Below are 18,203 nucleotides of genomic sequence, written 5' to 3' on the forward strand. Positions count from 1 at the left end.
ACTCCTCCTGACAGAGACAGATGGGTCATTCCCTACCAATGGCCTTGAATGAGAAGGGCCAAAGTTCAGCCAAACACTCTAATATTCTAAGGAACTACAGGGAAAACATTTAGTGTCCTCATCTCATGTGACATATTGTTCAGTGGAGAGACATATTAAAGTAATTCCATCAGCACAGCGCAAGTCCAGGCAAAATACCGGAATGGTGACGTCATGTGCAGGGTGGATGTGATTTCACATGTTGACCATAAGATGGCACTCTCTAACACCCACTTGAACATAAACCAAGAAACACACAGGTTTCTTGGTTTTCATTCTGTATCATTTGGGGACCAATGCAACCTGAACAGTTCTGTCTTGCCATCTTCTGCACCAGAGACAGATGTTTACAGTCATCCACCATCCCTGTCCACAACCCCCTAGTCCACAACCCCCTAGTCCACAACACCCTAGTCCACAACACCCTAGTCCACAACACCCTAGTCCACAACACCCTAGTCCACAACACCCTAGCAAAAACTAAACCTTCTTGAAGGGAACAGCGCTCACTGTTGCCCCTAGTTGCCGTTTTCCACTTCATCTCCCGACGTCCTCAGACATGGATGGACGTCTAATCCTGACTTGTATCACAGGTGACCGCGCTGTAATTGTCCTGCTACAAAGACTGACTGAGCTTTATTACCTACCAGGAGAAATTAGGTGCATTGTACTGTAATTAAACACAATATTCAAACTCCCTATGGGGATTCTTAATTGATGTTGCTAACCCAGAATGTGTGGACAACAGGTGGTATTTCATTTCTAAAAATAAACCATCACAAAATAAATATCTTAGCCAGTATCCTATTCTATTACAAACAAATGCTGTTCAACTGTTGACAATAAACATTGACAATAAAAAAAGCACAGTTGTTAAAAAAAGTGAGTGGGATAAAGCAACATGCAGGCTTCTACTGTGTATTTGTTTGATTAACTCTCAGTAAATATTCCAAACCACACAGTAGAGATTAAGATCCACCCCCCAGCTCCAGATTACGACTTGTCAATTTGGACTAATGATAATAATGATGATTGATAGGTAGCAACTCATAGCCATAATAATATCCCTAATGGCCATAATAATGTGAATAACCCGATGAGTAGCTAGTTCAGAGCACATTTGGATTAATGATGATGGACATTATTACCCAAATATCCTGATGAGTTGCTTGTCTCTGAATAGCAGCATTGGATTATTGGTCAATTTATACATTTCTGCTGTCACATCAGTCCTGGCAATCAGGTGAGCTCCTTTATAAGGGTTACTCACATACATACACAGACTGTACACACACAGTAGCCATGGAAGGCGCAGAGGGACCCAAATTCTACATCCACATGTCCAACGCTTACAGGAGTGGTGCGGAGGCCTTTTGAGTACCCTCAGAGTCATATACCTGTATATAGAGAGCTGGGCCAATGCGGTTTCTTTCTGAACATTCCGAGAGCACCACTTTCTCCTCCATAGCCATTGCTAAGTGATAATTGACGCTTCTGCTTTGTGCTGTTTATTTTTGAGAGTTTTCAGAACACAACCATAGAATTAGGAATTAGAATACCAATTTAACTCAATAAGATATCTATGATCACAACACAGTACTGACTTGGATACAAATGATCCCAGTTCTAATCAATAAAATTGTCTTAAATTCGCAGCTCAGTTTTGCTTATTTAGAGTGCATCATTTCGTATGGAATTGCATTGTTACATCACCTACATTTTGAGTAAAAAGGCACTAACATGGCGTCCGTTCTAAAACCTGGCCAAACTCTCAATATATGGTTTGGAGTACCCTCAGTACTAGCTGGCTGATCTCTGAGCCTACGCATGTATGCCCGCATACATGTTCTTCCTCATCATCACCTGCCTCACCATCAACTTCCTTATATTCTAAGTCACCATCGAGCACAAGAAGCATTGGACAGCCCTCAACTAAATCCTGCTCAACCTGAATGTGGCTGATCTCGTCACGGTGTTCGGCGGCTTCACCACCACACTCTACACCTCCATGAATGGCTACTTTGTCTTCGGCCTCACCAGCTACATCATTGAGGGCTTCTGCGCTACCCACGGCGGTCGGATCGCCCTCTGGGCCCTGGTGGTGCTGTGTAGCGAAAGGAGGTTGGTTGTCTGCAAAGCCTATTGTAAACTTGCGCTTCAGGGAGAGCCATGCCATATTGATGGTGGCATTCCCCTGGGTGATCGCTGCCGCTTGTTCCGTGCCCCCTCTGTTCGGCTGGTCACGTTACATTCCGAAGGGCATGCAATGCTCATGCAGTTTTGACTATTACACTCAGACCTCAGGGATCAATAAAGATTCCTATGTCATCAACATGTTCTTCTGCCACTTCACCATTCCCCTGGTCATCTCCTTCTGCAATGGCAACCTGTTCTGCTCCATCCAAGATGCTGCTGAAACCACCCAGAGGGCTGAGAGGGAGGTCACCAACATGGTCATCATGATGGTCAACTCCTTCCTGTTGTGCTGGGTGCCCTACTCCAGTATTGCCGTGTACGCCTTCACCCAACAGTGACTCACCTTCTGACCCTTGTTCATGACCGTTCTGGCTTTTTTGCCAAAAACTCAGCCCTGCAGTTCTGCCGCTGCATGATCACTACCCTGTCCTGCAGAAACCTCTTGGATGAGGAGGAGGGAGCCTCCACCTCAGTGTTTTCTGCACAAGATGGCTGCTGCGGCCCTTCCGTCTCCTCAGGTTATGGAAAAGTTTGACCTGCATAAGACACTTTCTACATTCAGGTTAGTTTCAACGTATGTCTGTAGATGCACGTCTCAGTATACTGTAATTTCTGTGTTTACTTCACTGCCGTAAACATTTGTTTTATCTTAGAAAAACAAATATTAGTTACAGTACAAGAAGCCAGTTGATACAACTTAACTTTTAAGTCAGAGGAATAACTCATTTTTTAAAGTTAAAATACTTAGGAATTTTTATAGTCTTTACACTATAAGAAATCTTCAGTGCTTCAATTTAAAAAGAATGGTGACCCCAATCACTTGTATCTTATAATGTAAGAGTTGATGTAGCTAACAATTGCAAGTCAGTGGTGTAAGTTATCTTTTCAAGTTGAAACAACAACAATTTACAGTGTACTGAAGTTATCTTACAAGTTGAAAGAGTAGAACTGTTAATTAAAACATTTATAAAAATGGCCTATATTTTAATGAAACACGCACCTACTGAAATAACAGAAAAAGGATAATTTGCTTTCAGAGAACATGTTAACATCTACATTGTTTCTACCTGTTTTTGGTGGAAGTATGTACAGTGCCTTCGGAAAGTATACAGACTCCTTGACTTTTTTTTTGCTAATATATTAAAAATAAAAAAACTGAAATATCACATTTACATACATAAGTATTCAGACCCTTTACTCAGTACTTTGTTGAAGCATCTTTGGCATCGATTACAGCCTCGAGTCTTCTTGGGTATGACGCTACAAGCTTGGCACACCAGTATTTGGGGAGATTCTCCCATTCTTCTCTGCAGATCCTCTCAAGCTCTGTCAGGTTGGATGGGGAGTGTTGCTGCACAGCTATTTTCAGGTCTAACCAGAGATGTTTGATAGGGTTCAAACCCGGGCTCTGAATGGGCCACTTAAGGACATTCAGAGACTTCTCATTTAGCCACTCCTGCTTTGTCTTGGCTGTGTGCTTATGGTCGTTCTCCTGTTGGAAGGTGAACCTTCGCCCCAGTCTGAGGTCCTGCGAGCTCCGGAGCAGGTTTTCATAAAGAAACTCTCTGTACTTTGCTCCGTTCATCTTTGCCTCGATCCTGACTAGTCTCCCAGCCCCTGCTGCTGAAAAACATCCCCACAGTGTGATGCTCCCACCACCATGCGTCACCGTAGGCATTGTGCCAGGTTTCCTCCAGACATGATGCTTGGCATTCAGGCCAAAGTGTTCAATCTTGGTTTCATAAGATCAAAGAATTTTGTTACTCATGATCTGAATGTCTTTATGTGCCTTTGGCAAACTCCAAGCGGGCTGTCATGTGCCTTTTACTGAGGAGGGGCTTCCGTTTGGTCACTCTACCATAAAGGTCTGATTGGTGGAGTACTGCAGAGATGGTTGTCCTTCTGGAAGGTTCTCCCATCTCCACAGGGGAACTCTAGAGCTCTGTCAGAGTAACCATTGGGTTCTTGGTCACCTCCCTGACCAAGACCCTTCTCCCCTGATTGCTAAATTTGGCCATGCGTCCAGCTCTAGGAAGAGTCTTGTTGGCCTCAAACTTCTTCCATTTAATAATGATGGAGGCCATTGTGTTCTTGTGGACCTTCAATTCTGCAGAAATGTTTTGGTACCTTTCCCCAGATATGTGCCTCAACACAATCCTGTCTCGGAGCTCTACGGACAATTTCTTCAACCTCATGGCTTGGTTTTTTCTCTGACATGCACTGTGGACATTATGTAGACAGGTGAGTGCCTTTCCAAATCATGTCCAATCAATTGAATTTACCACAGGTGGACTCCAAGTTGTAGAAACATCTCAAGGATGATCAATGGAAACAGGATGCACCCAAGCTCATAGCAAAGGGTCTGAATACTTATCTAAATAACGTTTTTCTGTTTCTTATTATTTATACATTTGCAAAAATGTATAAAAAACTGTTTTTGCTTTGTCATTATGGGGTATTGTGTGTATATTGCTGAGGATTTTTATTTTATTTAATCCATTTTAGAATAAGGCTGTAATGTAACAAAATGTGGAAAAAGTTAAGGGCTCTGAATACTTTCTGAAGGCAATGTATCTATCTATATCTTATAGAATAAAAGTATTCTGCATTAAGTCCTGTCTGGTACTGTATGTATTTCGTCTGGAGAGAGTCGTAACAATAATAGTAATAGTAATATTAATATAAAGCATTCTTCATTCAGTCCCGTCTGGTATGTTTCTTCTTAACTGACTTGTCTAGTTAAATAAAGATTAATGAAATAAACACCCCTGAGGGGCCCCAGTGTTAAGGATCAGTGTGGCAGATGTGTTGTTACCTACTCTTACCACCTGGGGGCAGCCCATCAGGAAGTCCAGGATTCAGTTGCAGAGGGAGGTGTTTAGTCCCAGAGTCCTTAGCTTAGTGATGAACTTTGTGGGCACTATGGTGTTGAATGCTGAGCTGTAGTCAATGACCAGCATTCTCACATAGGTGGGAAAGGGCAGTGTGGAGTGTGATTGCGTCATCTGTGGATCTGACCAACCTTTCAAAGCACTTCATGGCTACCGACGTGAGTGCCACGGGGCGGTAATCATTTAGGCAGGTTACCTTCGCTTCCTTGAGCACAGAGACTATGCTGGTCTCTATGAAACATGTTGGTATTACAGACTTGTTTAGGGAGAGGTTGAAAATGTCAGTGAAAACACTTGACAGTTGGCCTGCGCATGCTTTGAGTACACATCCTGGTAATCCGTCTGGCCCAGCGGCTGTGTAAATTGACCTGTTTAAAGGTTTTGTTCACATCAGCTACCGAGAGCGTTATCACACAGTCATCCAGAACAGCTGGTGCACTTGTGCATGCTTCAGTGTTGTTTGCCTCGAAGCGAGCATAAAAGGCATTTAGCTATTCTGGTAGGCTCACGTCACTGCATTGGGCAGCTTGCATCTGGGTTTCCCTTTGTAGTCCGTAATAGTTTTCAAGCCCTGCCACATATGATGAGCGTCAGAGCCGGTGTAGTAGGATTCAATCTTAATCCAGTATTCACGCTTTGCTTTTTTGATGGTTCGTCTGAGGGCATAACAGGATTTCTTATAAGTGTCCTGATTAGTCTCTCGCTCCTTGAAAGCATTTGCAGTTGTGGCATGTAATCCATGTCTTTTGGTTGGGATATGTACGTACATTCACTGTTGGGACGACATCGTCGATGCACTTATTGATGAAGCCGATGACTGAGGTGGTGTACTCCTCAATGCCATTGGATGAATCCCGGAACATATTCCAGTCTGTGCTAGCAAAACAGTCTTGTAGTGTAGCATCCGCGTCATCTGACCACTTCCATACCGAGCGAGTCGCTGGTACTTCCTGCTTTAGTTTTTGCTTGCAAACAGGAATCAGGAGGATAGAATTATGGTCACATTTGCCAAATGGAGGGCAGGGGAGAGCTTTTTATGCATCTCTGTGTGTGAAGTAATGGTGGTCTTGGATTTTTTTTGTCTCTGGTTGCACATGTGACATGCTGGTAAAAATTTGGTATAACTGATTTAAGTTTGCCTGCATCAAAGTCCCTGGCCACTAGGAGTGTCGCTTCTGGGTGAGCATTTTATTATTTGATTATGGCCTTATAGAGTTGGTTTAGAGCGGTCTTAGTGCCAGCTTCGTTCTGTGGTGGTAAATAGACTGCTATGAATAATATCGATGAGAACTCTCTTGGTAGATAGTGTGGTCTATAGCATATCATAAGGTACTCTACCTCAGGCGAGCAATGCCTTGAGACTTCTTTAATATTAGACATTGCGCACCAGCTGTTATTGAGAAATAGACACACACGCCCACCCCTCATCTTACCAGAGGCAGTGTCTCTGTTCTACCTGTGCATGGAAAATGCCGCTGGCTCTATATTGTCCCATGTTCGTTCAGCCACGTCTCTGTGAAACATTAAGATGATAAAGCTTTTAATGTCCCGTTGGTAGGATCATAATTGCAGGTCATTCATTTTATTTTCCAATGATTGCATGTTACAAGAACAGATGACAGTAGGAGTTTACTCGCTTGCCTACTGATTCTCAGAAGGCTGCCCGATCTGCGGACCCTTTTCCTGCGTCTTTTCTTCACGCAAAAGGTGGGGATCTGGGCCTGTTCCAGTGAAAGCAGGATATCGCTCTCGTCGGACTCGTTAAAGGAAAAACTTTCTTCCAGTTACAGGTGAGCAATCGCTGTTCTAATGTCCAGAAGTTCTTTTCAGTCATAAGAGATGGTAGCAACAACATTATGTACACAATACGTTTAAAAAATAAGTTACACAAAAAAAAATAACCAAATTGCACAATTTGTTGGGAGAATGTAAAACATTAGCCATATTCTTTGGCACCATCTTTATCATATATATTATGGCACCTACAGAAAATATTTAAAAAACAACCATCAATGTGGTACTTTCTTTTGGGAGAAAAGTATTCTTAAAAGAAACTGGCATGTTCCTAAAATGTATTATAGTTAAACAGACCCAGGACCCATAGTTATTCAAAAGTAAAAGAATAATACTGGAAAGGATTTGCAATTCAGACAATATTTTAAGGCTTATTATCCAAGCACATCTTCAAATTGTCTGGCTTCATTATGAAACAACTTTATTGATCAGGCCATGACAAGATATTTAATATGGTATGTCTAACAATTTCTTTGTCAATCTGTCCGGCCAGAAGCTGACAGCTGATAGAAGAGGTTTTCCTCTAATAAACCTGAGTGGCCTCCACAGGTCACTTGACTGACTGGCCTCTGTCTGCATCTACCATCTGTCGTTCTGTCTGTCTGTGGTCTGGGAAGAAGAGAACATGACCTTGGTGTTCCCATCCACTAGCTCCTGTCATCGTCTTGACTTCGTACACTTTCTTCCTCTCTCATTTGAAGAATTAAATGGAAAAGGATCACACTGGTTTATAAACAGACAAATCCAAGTAAACCATACTTTTACTTTGTTTGAAATATTATACTATATTATTAATCTACCATTCTGCCCTATCTTCAATATTATATCTTATGAATCTCATGAGGTAGTAAGACAGACTCACATCAAAACTTCACATTCCCACACTGATCAATTACAATACCAAAATAGGGACACTGAAGATATGTTTAATATATTATTTTTATTTTAACATGATCATCATCACCATCGTAGTTTAACTTCATTTCCCTTCATTCGTTATGATCCCATCAATGTACACATTCTGCAGTCAAAAATATACAAACAAATGCAGGCTTGTGCTATAGTCTGGTCAAATGTCTAAAAAACAGTGGCACTGGGGGAGAGAAAGAAAAAAGACATGCACAGCATCTGTGTGGGGGGCACCAGTCACTGGAACTGTGTGCTGCCTGCCTCCTTGGGCTCAGTGGAAAAATACATACCAGTCATCAGACTGATGGCTGGGAAAACGGCCATCTCATATTAAACAAAAACAAAACAAAAATACGCTCATTAATGGAACTGTTAGGCACATCATTGTTTTTTGTGGTTTTACATTTTCTGTAAAATTCTGATGAATGTACAATGCTTAACCAAATCACAAAAAAACGACCCCCAAAAAACTAAAACTAAAAAAAATAAGATATCGTACTTCTGCCATTAAAAGTTTGTAGGTTTTGGAATCACTGTCTAGTAGGAACGCAGGAATGTAATATAATCAATAATTTAGGTTCATCCAGGGTCCAGGTATGTTCTGTTGTATGAAGAGTAGAGCTGAGTGGTGAGAGGGAACCATGGTGCCGTGGAGCGGTGAGAGGGGGGGGGGGACTGGTTGTGTTATAGCAGACGTCCCATCAGATGCTCAGATCTTTGGGGCTGTCTTTGTAAGCCTTCCGCTTGGGCTCCGGGGGCGCTTTGGAAGCACGGCTGATGTCAGACTTGAGTGTGCTGTAAGACTCCTTCAGCCTGGGTGCTGTTGCTCCCTCCTCCTCCAGCTCTATGAAGCTCCTGACAGGGGAGATGTTTCGTCCCAGACTCTGAACTCTGTAGCGGGGGTCTGGGGACTCCTCTCTGGGGGCGTAGCGTGCCTCTCTCTCCACCCTCTCAGGCGAGCGGCCCCTCAGCAGTGAGCTGTACCGCTTGTAGGCGCTGTCGGACTCGGGGGTATGGACCCTGGGCATGGTCTCTCCTCTCTGGCCACGGGCAGCAGCAGATAACAGGCCATCTCCTCTGTAGTCACGCTCCAGGGTGGATGCCCTCAGCAGAAGGCTATCCTCCTCAAACAGGCGCTCTTCCCTGGATTCCCTCAGCAGCGTGGGCTCCCTGTTGAGCCGGTCCAGGGCTGGAGGCTCCCGCAGCACACTCTCCTCACGATAGGGGCTGGGCACAGGGCCAGGAGGCTTCCTCAGCACTGGTGCCACCGCCCCGTTGGGCCTCTCTGGCTCCCGGCCCCTCAGTCTGTATGGGGAGGGCTGCCGGTAGGGGTCTGATGATTGGGTGCGGTGGTAGCGGGTGGGGGAGTGGTGGCGTGAGTGGTAGGGTGACCGGTGACCATAGGGCGACCGGTGACCATAGGGAGAGCGGTGGCCATAGGGTGACCGATTGCGCCGAGGGGACCTGTAGGGAGAGCGCTGGCGGTGGGTGCGGTGCCGGTCAGGAGAGCGGCCTTCCCTCTCTCTGTGCCCTTGGCTTTGTCTACTGTCCAGGGTTTTCTCTGCGCTGCGGGCCCGGCTACGACCCTTATCAGGGGAGCGGTGTCTCCGGTGGCGGTGGCCGCTACTGTTGTTGTGGTGTTGGTGAGTGCCGTGGTTATCCACACCAGACCTCTTGCTCTTGTCGCCCTTTCTCTTGGACTGATTGGAGGAGGCCCCTGTCTCCCCAGACGCCCCTCCCTTGCTCTTGCTCTTCTTGTCCGGGGAGTGGTGTCTATGTTTGGAATGGTGGTGGCCCTTCTTGTCCTTGCTCCGTGATGGTTTGTGAGGGTCTGGTGTGTTGGTGTCCGATGGTGTGTTGTTGTGGGGCAGAGTGCTCACTTCCGAAGCGTTTTGTACCCCTGCGGCTGGGCCTGCACCGTCGATGCTGGGGTCTGGAATAGAACATGACATACAACACAGGGTTCTGGATGAAACACAATGCTCTCACAGACTCCCTGACCAATAACATCTAACATTATTAGTAATACTGCCAATTGTAAAGTTAATGTCAGCAAACAAACACGGCTAAATTCTTCATTTGGATGCACAGCCACAGCTGATGGTTAGATATTAGTATTGCTATGTATGAGCCAAAAGCAGCAATGTACTGTGCGAGGACTGGTGGAACAGCCAAAGCCCGGAGACGTTCTCCACAACAAACCTGTCCCCAGGCAAGGAGCCTAGGGTGGCGTCTGGCTTTATGGAGCTGAATGGGGCTCAGCTGATGGTTGGACCAATGGTTTGATTGCGATGCTGCGTGGTGTTGATGCTGATTTTGATTGTTTGACATGACTAATTCATGCTCACTCATGCTCTCACTCATGCTCTGCCTTTGATGTTATATCAATATTTAATGCAACTAACAAAACCAAGATGAGTTTCTGAATTGAGTAATGATGTAAATAATGAATGAGCATGTTTGGTTTCAGGAAGAACGTGGTTGCTCATTATTTTCACAGATTGCACTCTATAAAGACTGCTGGGAGTGGGCTCAACACCATGGATAGAGGGTGCATGGAATTGTTTTAGGGACTAATCAAGGAGACTACTGATCCTAATTAAAATGACTGCAGTTCTATTGGTTCTTACCTGACTCTAATCATCTCACCAGATCAGTGGATAAACCACACGGAGGGTAATCAAAGTGTCACAAGACAGCTTCTAAAAGTCATAGTAACTCTACTTGATTGATTGGCTGAGAAAATGTCTAGGAGAGAAAAACTTTTACCATTGTCCCACAATCCCTATCACCAAACTAACGTGACATGAATCGAACGAAAGCTTCGGCATGTCAGCAGTGGACACGCCATTCCCAGAGGTTATATGCAAGATGTGGTATGTATGAATCCATTCCAACTGGTCAACATGACAACAGAGGCGGCGGTATTGGCAATGCATTCTGGGTGAATGGATTCTTGCATGGAGCAGAGGCACGGCAAGAGAGAGAGACCGGAGAGCGAGAGAGAGAGAGACCGGAGAGAGAGAGAGAGAGAGAGAGAGGACAGCTACAAACCATGGTCTGATTTTGGTAGGAACTAGGATCTCCCAGCTTGTCATTAGATGCTCTCATACATGCGGTGAGATGGGGAGCAACCATCGCTGAAGGAAGAAAGAGCCCAGTGAAACAAAAGGAGAGGTAGATAAAACAGAGAGAAGAGAAAGGCAACAGGGTTTAGATCCTACAACAATAGGCAGAAGAAGAATTCTTGTCCAATGGAAAAGGTGTTTATTTGATCATTTAATCATTCGGAGAAAGAGACAGTCCAGAAAATAACACAACCCTTGAGGAAAAAACAATCAGTTACAGAGAAAGTCCTGGAACCCAGCACACACTCACAGAGATTCACACACACAGAGACCCCAACCCCTTAGAGACAGCGAGACGCACACACAACACCGTATGAAGCCGTTTACATTGCAGAAATGAAATGTCAAATGGTGGAAACTAAAAGCACGAAAAATAGTAAAAAATATACAACCTCACAGAGATGTCATATTGGTGCAGGACAGACATAAGATATTCTCAGCTCAAAAAATCACATGAATAGAAATCAAGAATGCATTAAGATGAATTGTGACTATCAATCAACAGATCAATACAATTAAAATGAAATATTCCATAAATATTATGGAAAATCAACAAATAAAATCAGAAAAAAAACATTTGGATTTACACTGACAACTTCATGCAGCCATATACTTTCTATATGAATATGTGGGTTGATCATGATCATGGCTCTGTACATGTACAAACATTTCTGTAGAAGTGGAGCTGAATGGAATTGAATTGTCAGAAATGAGTGCAGTCTCAAGAATCACAGCTTCCCAATGACAGTTACAGTAGATGAGAATAAATCTGTGGATTTTTGTCAAACAAAGTCAAACAAGTATTGTGGATTTCCCAATGAAATGGTAGAAACTATTAGAATGCTCTAATTTCTCAACTGAAGTCCTAAACTCAGAAGCTTACATTCACCATCAATAAATATGATAAATATGTTGATAACGCCATATCAAAGCTTGGAGATGCAATACAACCAGAGAGCATTTCCCAGTTTATTTTTTTTTCAACCCTAAAAATATCATTCAGCAAGGACTCTGAGAATCAATAAACATATCCACATTTAGAAACACTAAATCTTTAAGATAAGATTGTTATCCCTCTCCTCACAGTTCTTTCATTGTTTTTATTTTATCAATGGGTCCATAGACCCCTTTCATTCTTGGGGAATTCCAGAATGCCCTGCTCTCCAAGCCACGCCCTGCTCCCCAAGGCACACCCCCACTCAGTGACACACAGCACAAGGTTAAAAGGTGACAGCAGGTGACAGCAGTTGACCCAGACCCGAAGAGAGCACCCAGAGTAGAACCAGACGCACCCAGTGGACAGTGGCAGTCAGTGGAAGGTCCCGAGCCCGGAGCGCAGGACAGGACAGAGCAGGACAGGAGACAGGGTTCCTCTCGCACCCCACCCTGTCCCTCTCCCCATTGTGCTCAGGGGGTGAAGACAGGGGAAAAGGGAATGTTTTCGTAGATTGACCCACCATATTCAGGCACTGAGCCGTCACCCCTCTTGAGGACCAGGTGGGCGTGACGGCCACCATCTTTTATCAGTTCAATGGCGCGGGCGTGCTTCATGCCCTTGGTGCTCTCACCGTTGATCTCCAGGATCTCATCTCCCACCTGAGGGAGAGAGGAGTGAGGCAGAGAGGAGAGGGGGAGACATTGGAGGAGGGGGAGGTGGAGACATTGTAGGGAGAGGGGGTGTCAGTAGAAGACATTGGGTAAGACACAGAAGGGGGGAGTGTGTCAGGGACGAAGAGGGAGAAGGGAGGATAAAGGAAAGAGGGTGAGGCAGAGAGAGATTGGGTGAGGATAGGTAGAAAAGGGACAAGGAGGAGAAGAGAGGGCAGAGGGGATGCAGAGGGGAGGGGACAGACGGGAACATAAGAGGTGCCAGAGAGGGAAGGTTAGATTATAGTTAAAACTGCTCTGACTGCTGTAAAGGAAACATTTCTATAAATCCACAATGTTACAAGAGGGGAAGAGGTTTTTCTCTGCGCCTTAAGTTATCTGTCAGTGTTCTCTCTGTCGAGGGAATTCCACTTCACATATTCACAAATAATATCGGATAATCAATTAACCCTTTCATTCTGTCTAAAGGACCCAGGGGAATGAGACGCTTAAGCTTTTAGACAATTCATCAAATTAAAGGTTAAATGACAGCTTGACAACTACAAGAGAGCACAAAGGACATCATATTTACATAATACAGACTTTAAAGAATAACAATTCATGCTTGTGGGGCATTGCATACATAACAGCACTGCACATTTTGTATTAGGCATTCAGCATAACATAACCACATCAATGAGTAGATGAATCAACTTCAAATTTCAAAACGCTCCTATATGGGGCTGATACATACACTCATGTTGCCGTTGCGTATGGCCGCTCCGTCCTCTGCTAGCCTCAGCACGTACAGGTCCATGTTGTACTCGTGACCTCCTCGCAGGCTGAACCCAAAGCCTTTATTTTCCCTCTCCAAGTCCACTGAGTAGAACGCAGCATCCTGAGAGAAACACACACACACGCAAACACACACATGACAAGGTCAGACTGGTGATTCACCGGTGGCTGGACTTGATGTTTGTGCCTGGGGACGGCTCGTATTTCAGTGTGGGGATGAATGCCACCTTGAGGACAGTTGCACCTATTAGATCGGAGCTCCAGAGTGGTGGTGAGTGAGATGAATCATAGATGGTTTGGACTCTGGGGGCGGTTTGAGGTGGGCCGAGAGGGCACGCAGAGCCACAGACACCGACTAACACCCACCCTGCTCTGTTCAGGATCTTATCAACATGGTATCAGAATAAAGCATCTCCCTAGTGTGACAGCCACTTAAAGGGAACACATTGCTGTAGGGTGTGTATTGGGCTGGATGGGGCAGGCCTTGTTGGTGCTGGACAAGTCCTTACCTGGGCTGGAGGTTGTGTTGTTGGGGCGGGGGGAGGAGGGGCCTGAGGGGATTTGAACTCAAAAGAGGACTCCTGTTTTGGTTTGGTGTTGTTTCTGGAATGAGAAAGATGTCAAAATATAGGTTAAAAATCACTGCTCATAGATACATGTTCTTAGTCAATTAGGTACTCCAAGTCTCAGAATCCCTCTCACCTGGGTTCAGGTGCAGCCTGTTGCTGGGGCGTGTGAGTGGTTGTTATAGTGGCGATCTTCTCAGCGTTGGTCAGTAGTGATGCATTAGAGGAGTCTAATAGGAGAGAAAGAGAGAGCGGGGGAGTCAGGAGACTGGAGACTGAAGCATGCAGAAGACAAAGGGAGAAAAACAAGAGCAGTTTCACAAAACCTTTCGTAAGCCGTTATTACACTGGTAAGATATAATTTACTCAAACAGGGACATATGGAAGCCTGGACCGGATGGAGTGGTACACTCATGACTCTCATCTAATCACAGCACTCTATCTCAATGTGACATCATTTGTGTGATTAATTACCTATAGTTGAATGTAACCCTTAAATAAACACGTAACAACTACCATCTCCCCACTCCAAACCGCCCCCTCATTTCTCTCTATCAACCCTTCGTAGCCTGATCCTACCCCCTGCTATCAGCCCAACTACCACCCGTAGCCTGATCCTAGCCCCTGCTCTCAGCCCAACTACCACCCCTAGCCTGATCCTACCCCTTGCTATTAGCCCAACTACCACCCCTAGCCTGATCCTACCCCCTGCTATCAGCCCAACTACCACATCCTACCCCCTGCTATCAGCCCAACTACCACCGCTAGCCTGATCCTACCCCCTGCTATCAGCCCAACTACCACCCCTAGCCTGATCCTACCCCCTGCTATCAGCCCAACTACCACCCCTAGCCTGATCCTACCCCCTGCTATCAGCCCAACTACCACCCCTAGCCTGATCCTAGCCCCTGCTCTCAGCCCAACTACCACCCCTAGCCTGATCCTAGCCCCTGCTCTCTATTCCACTCACAACCCCACAAACTGTGCTCAATTCCTCTCTCATCTATCCATCATTCCCCCACTAGTCCCCTTGGATTCCATTGGCTTAACTCTCCATTCAGACCACAGCCCCTGAGACGCTGGGCCGGCCAATCAAGGTGTAGGCCGAGCCGAGGGGTTTAATTCCACTCTGCTGGGTAGTCATTGCTGGGGAGACCCAGGGTTTGATGAGTTGTCTCTCTGCCCATGAATCCCAATGTCTTAAAATAGACCTCTCTCCACACCAGTGTCAACTGCCTGCAGCCAAGGCTCCATCCTTCTCTTTTCCTCCCTCAATTTCTGCTTCGCTCATCCAATCCTTCTTCTCTCCCACTGTCCTCTTTCCAATACTCTATCCCTTCTTCCCTCCCAGTTTTTCCACTTTAGTGCAGTTTGCAACCTTTTCTTTTTTTTCCCCCTCTGTAAACATTCAGGACTGAGGACGCAGAAGGCACTGAACTGTACCACTGATCAGTCTCTCCCACTGTGAGAATGGAAGGGGAAAAGGACCATTTTATCGAAGAAGTCATGGGAGGAAGAATTCAGCCCCTCCTGCCTACCCAGGGGGCTGAGTAAGGGTCACACCATCTCTCCCTTGTTGCTTTTACAAAGAAAGAAAGGGGGTGAGAGAGAGGAAAGGGAGGGAGAGGGAGAGTGAGAGGAAGTGGGAGAGAGAGAGGCAGAGAGAGAGAGAGAGATAGGCCAGGAGTGAGGGAGAGAAAGGGGAGAGAGAGGCAGAGAGAGAGCAAGGCAGAGAGTGAGAGAAAGTGGAGAGAGAGGAAGCGAGAGAAAAAGGCAGAGAGAGAACGAGGAAGGGGGGGGCAAGAGAGGAAGAGGGGAGAGAGGCAGATAAAAAGAGAGAGGAAGGGGGAGAGAGAGAAGGGGGAGAAATTGAGAGAGAGAGTGAAGGGGGAGAGAGAAAGGGGGAAGAAAGAGAAAGGTGGACAAGAGAGGAAGGAGAAAGAGAGTGAGAGAGAGAGGAAGGAAGGAAGGAAGGAAGGAAGGAAGGAAGGAAGGAAGGAAGGAAGGAAGGAAGGAAGGAAGGAAGGAAGGGAGAGGGAGAGAGAGAGAGAGAGAGGGGGAAGAGAGAGAGGAAGGAGAAAGAGAGCGAGGAAGGAAGGGGAGGGAGACAGAGAGAGCGAGGAGAAGGGGAAGAGAGAGAGCAAGGGGGAGAGTGAGGCAGAGACAGAAAGAGAGAGGAAGGACAGCGTACGAGAGAAAGCAAGAGAGGAAGGAAGGGGTGGGAGAGAGGGAGGGGAGAGAGAGGGAGGGGGAGATATAGAGGGGAGAAGCGAGAGAGGAAAGGGAGAGCGAGGCAGAGAGAGAGGAAGGGGAGAGAGGTAAAGAGAGCGAGAGAAAGGAGGGGGGAGTGCGCGAGAGAGTGAGAGAAAGGAGGGAGAGAGGGCGCAAGAGAGTGAGAGAAAGGGGGAGAGTGAGACAGAAAAAGGGGAGGGAGAGTGAAAGGGGGGAGAGAGAGAGAGAAAGAAAGGGGAGAAAAAGGGGGAAGAGGGAGAAAGGGGAGAGAGAGAGGAAGGGGTGAGAGAGAGAGGAAGGGGGAGAGAGAGAGGAAGGGGGAGAGAGAGGAAGGGGGAGAGAGAGAGGAAGGGGGAGAGAGAGAGGAAGGGGGAGAGAGAGAGGAAGGGGGAGAGAGAGAGGAAGGGGGAGAGAGAGAGGAAGGGGGAGAGAGAGGGGGAGGGGGAGGGCGAGAGAGCGAGAGTGAAAGCGAAAGGAGAGAGAGAGAGCGCTGAGTCTCCCTGCAGTGATTTTGGAATCAGCCTCCTTACTAAATCTCCTTCCCTAACAGCCCTGTGTTTAACAGCAGGATTCTGGATAAATCTACCTATCTCACTAATACAGGGATCTAACACACACACACAACCTCTCAGCCCAAAATACAGACATACAAACTCTTCCTCTCCCTCACAAACCCAAACTATGCTTTTAAAAAACCTCTGTTTTCTTGGCAGAACAATTTTGCCTCAGTGTAATCATCTATGGCTCTACAGAAAAAGGCTTTCATCCATAAAAACAGCCTAAAAAAACATGAACAAATAGTTCCAATTTCTCCAACATGCAGGTTGACAAAGACTCGTGGTTACACGGCCGTTCCCCCTGATTCTCCCTCACTTAATGAAACAGCAGTCCAGGGTGATGTGTTAGTGCAGTGTAGCGAGAGCTTTTAGCCCTAACACACAGACAAACATACACACATTGTGACAGCCTCTGACACTTGAATTACTCTTGCATGTTTCAGAAGTATGTGAAAGGCACGACTGCACTAGAAAGTTCCCTCACATCCCAGAGAAGCAGCTCTGTCAACATTGTGAGGGTGTTCAAACTGACTAGAGCACTTGAAATGTAAAAACAGTGTGATGGTGATGTACCGAGAAAGGCTTTCCTTTAGCAAAAGGACTGAGGGTAGAAAACATTAGGAACACCTGTTCTTTCCATGACAGACTGACCAGGTGAATCCAGGTTGAAAGCTATGATCCCTTATTGATGTCACTTGTTAAATCCACTTCAATCAGTGTGTAGATTAAGTTTAAAGGATTTCTAAGCCTTGAGACAATTGAGGCTGTGTACGTGTACCATTCAGATGGTTAATTGGCAAGACAAAAGATTTAAGTGCCTTTGAAATGGGGTATGGTAGTAGCTACCAGGTGCATCGGTTTGAGTTTGTCAAGAACTGCAACACTGCTGGGTTTTTCACGCTCAACAGTTTCCTGTGTGTATCAAGAATGGTCCACCACCCAAAGGACATCCAACCAAATTGACAACTGACGGAAGCATTAGAATCAACATCAGCCAGCATCCTTATGGAACGGTTTCGACACCTTGTAGATTCCATGCCCCAAATAATGAATTCAGGGCAAAAGGGTGTTCCTAATGTTTTGTTCATTCAGTGTATATACAGTACCAGTAAAAGGTTTGGACACACTGACTCATTCCAGTATTTTTCTTTATTTTTACTATTTTCTACATAGAATAATACTGAAAGACATCAAAACTATGAAATAACACATACCGAATCATGTAGTAACCAACCAAAAAAGTGTTAAAATCAAAATGTATTTTTGATTTTTCAATGTAGCCACCCTTTGTCTTGATGACAGCTTTGCACATTCTTGGCATTCTCCCAACCAGCTTCACCTGGAATGCTTTTCCAACAGTCTTCAAGGAGTTCCCATATATGCTGAGCACTTGTTGGCTGCTTTTCCTTCACTATGCGGTCCAACTCATCCCAAACCATCTCAATTGGGTTGAGGATGGGTGATTGTGGAGGCCAGGTCATTGGTCATCGAATGCAGCACTCCATCACT

The 18,203-nt window shown here is 45.6% G+C and overlaps 1 protein-coding gene and 1 pseudogene across 9 annotated transcripts in view; one reads left to right on the top strand and one right to left on the bottom strand.

Annotated features, from left to right (window-relative positions):
- Positions 1–1,341: 1,341 nt before the first annotated feature.
- On the top strand, positions 1,342–2,573 carry LOC110494500 (annotated as a pseudogene).
- Positions 2,574–7,841: 5,268 nt separating this feature from the next.
- The window catches only part of LOC110494499 (membrane-associated guanylate kinase, WW and PDZ domain-containing protein 1), a 190,447-nt gene continuing 180,085 nt past the window's right edge, over positions 7,842–18,203 (bottom strand). For 6 of the 9 annotated variants that reach the window (XM_021569624.2, XM_021569620.2, XM_021569621.2 and 3 more), the window contains 5 exons: positions 14,042–14,135; positions 13,849–13,942; positions 13,299–13,442; positions 12,415–12,553; positions 7,842–9,762 (listed from right to left, as the gene is read on the bottom strand). In XM_021569624.2, coding sequence (XP_021425299.2) covers positions 8,531–9,762; positions 12,415–12,553; positions 13,299–13,442; positions 13,849–13,942; positions 14,042–14,135 — 1,703 coding nt within the window. In that variant the 3' untranslated portion in view covers positions 7,842–8,530. The other 3 variants (XM_021569625.2, XM_036950564.1, XM_036950565.1) reach the window with 3 other exon arrangements.

The sequence above is a fragment of the Oncorhynchus mykiss genome, chromosome 17 (genome assembly GCF_013265735.2).
Source record: "Oncorhynchus mykiss isolate Arlee chromosome 17, USDA_OmykA_1.1, whole genome shotgun sequence".
NCBI lineage: Eukaryota > Metazoa > Chordata > Actinopteri > Salmoniformes > Salmonidae > Oncorhynchus > Oncorhynchus mykiss.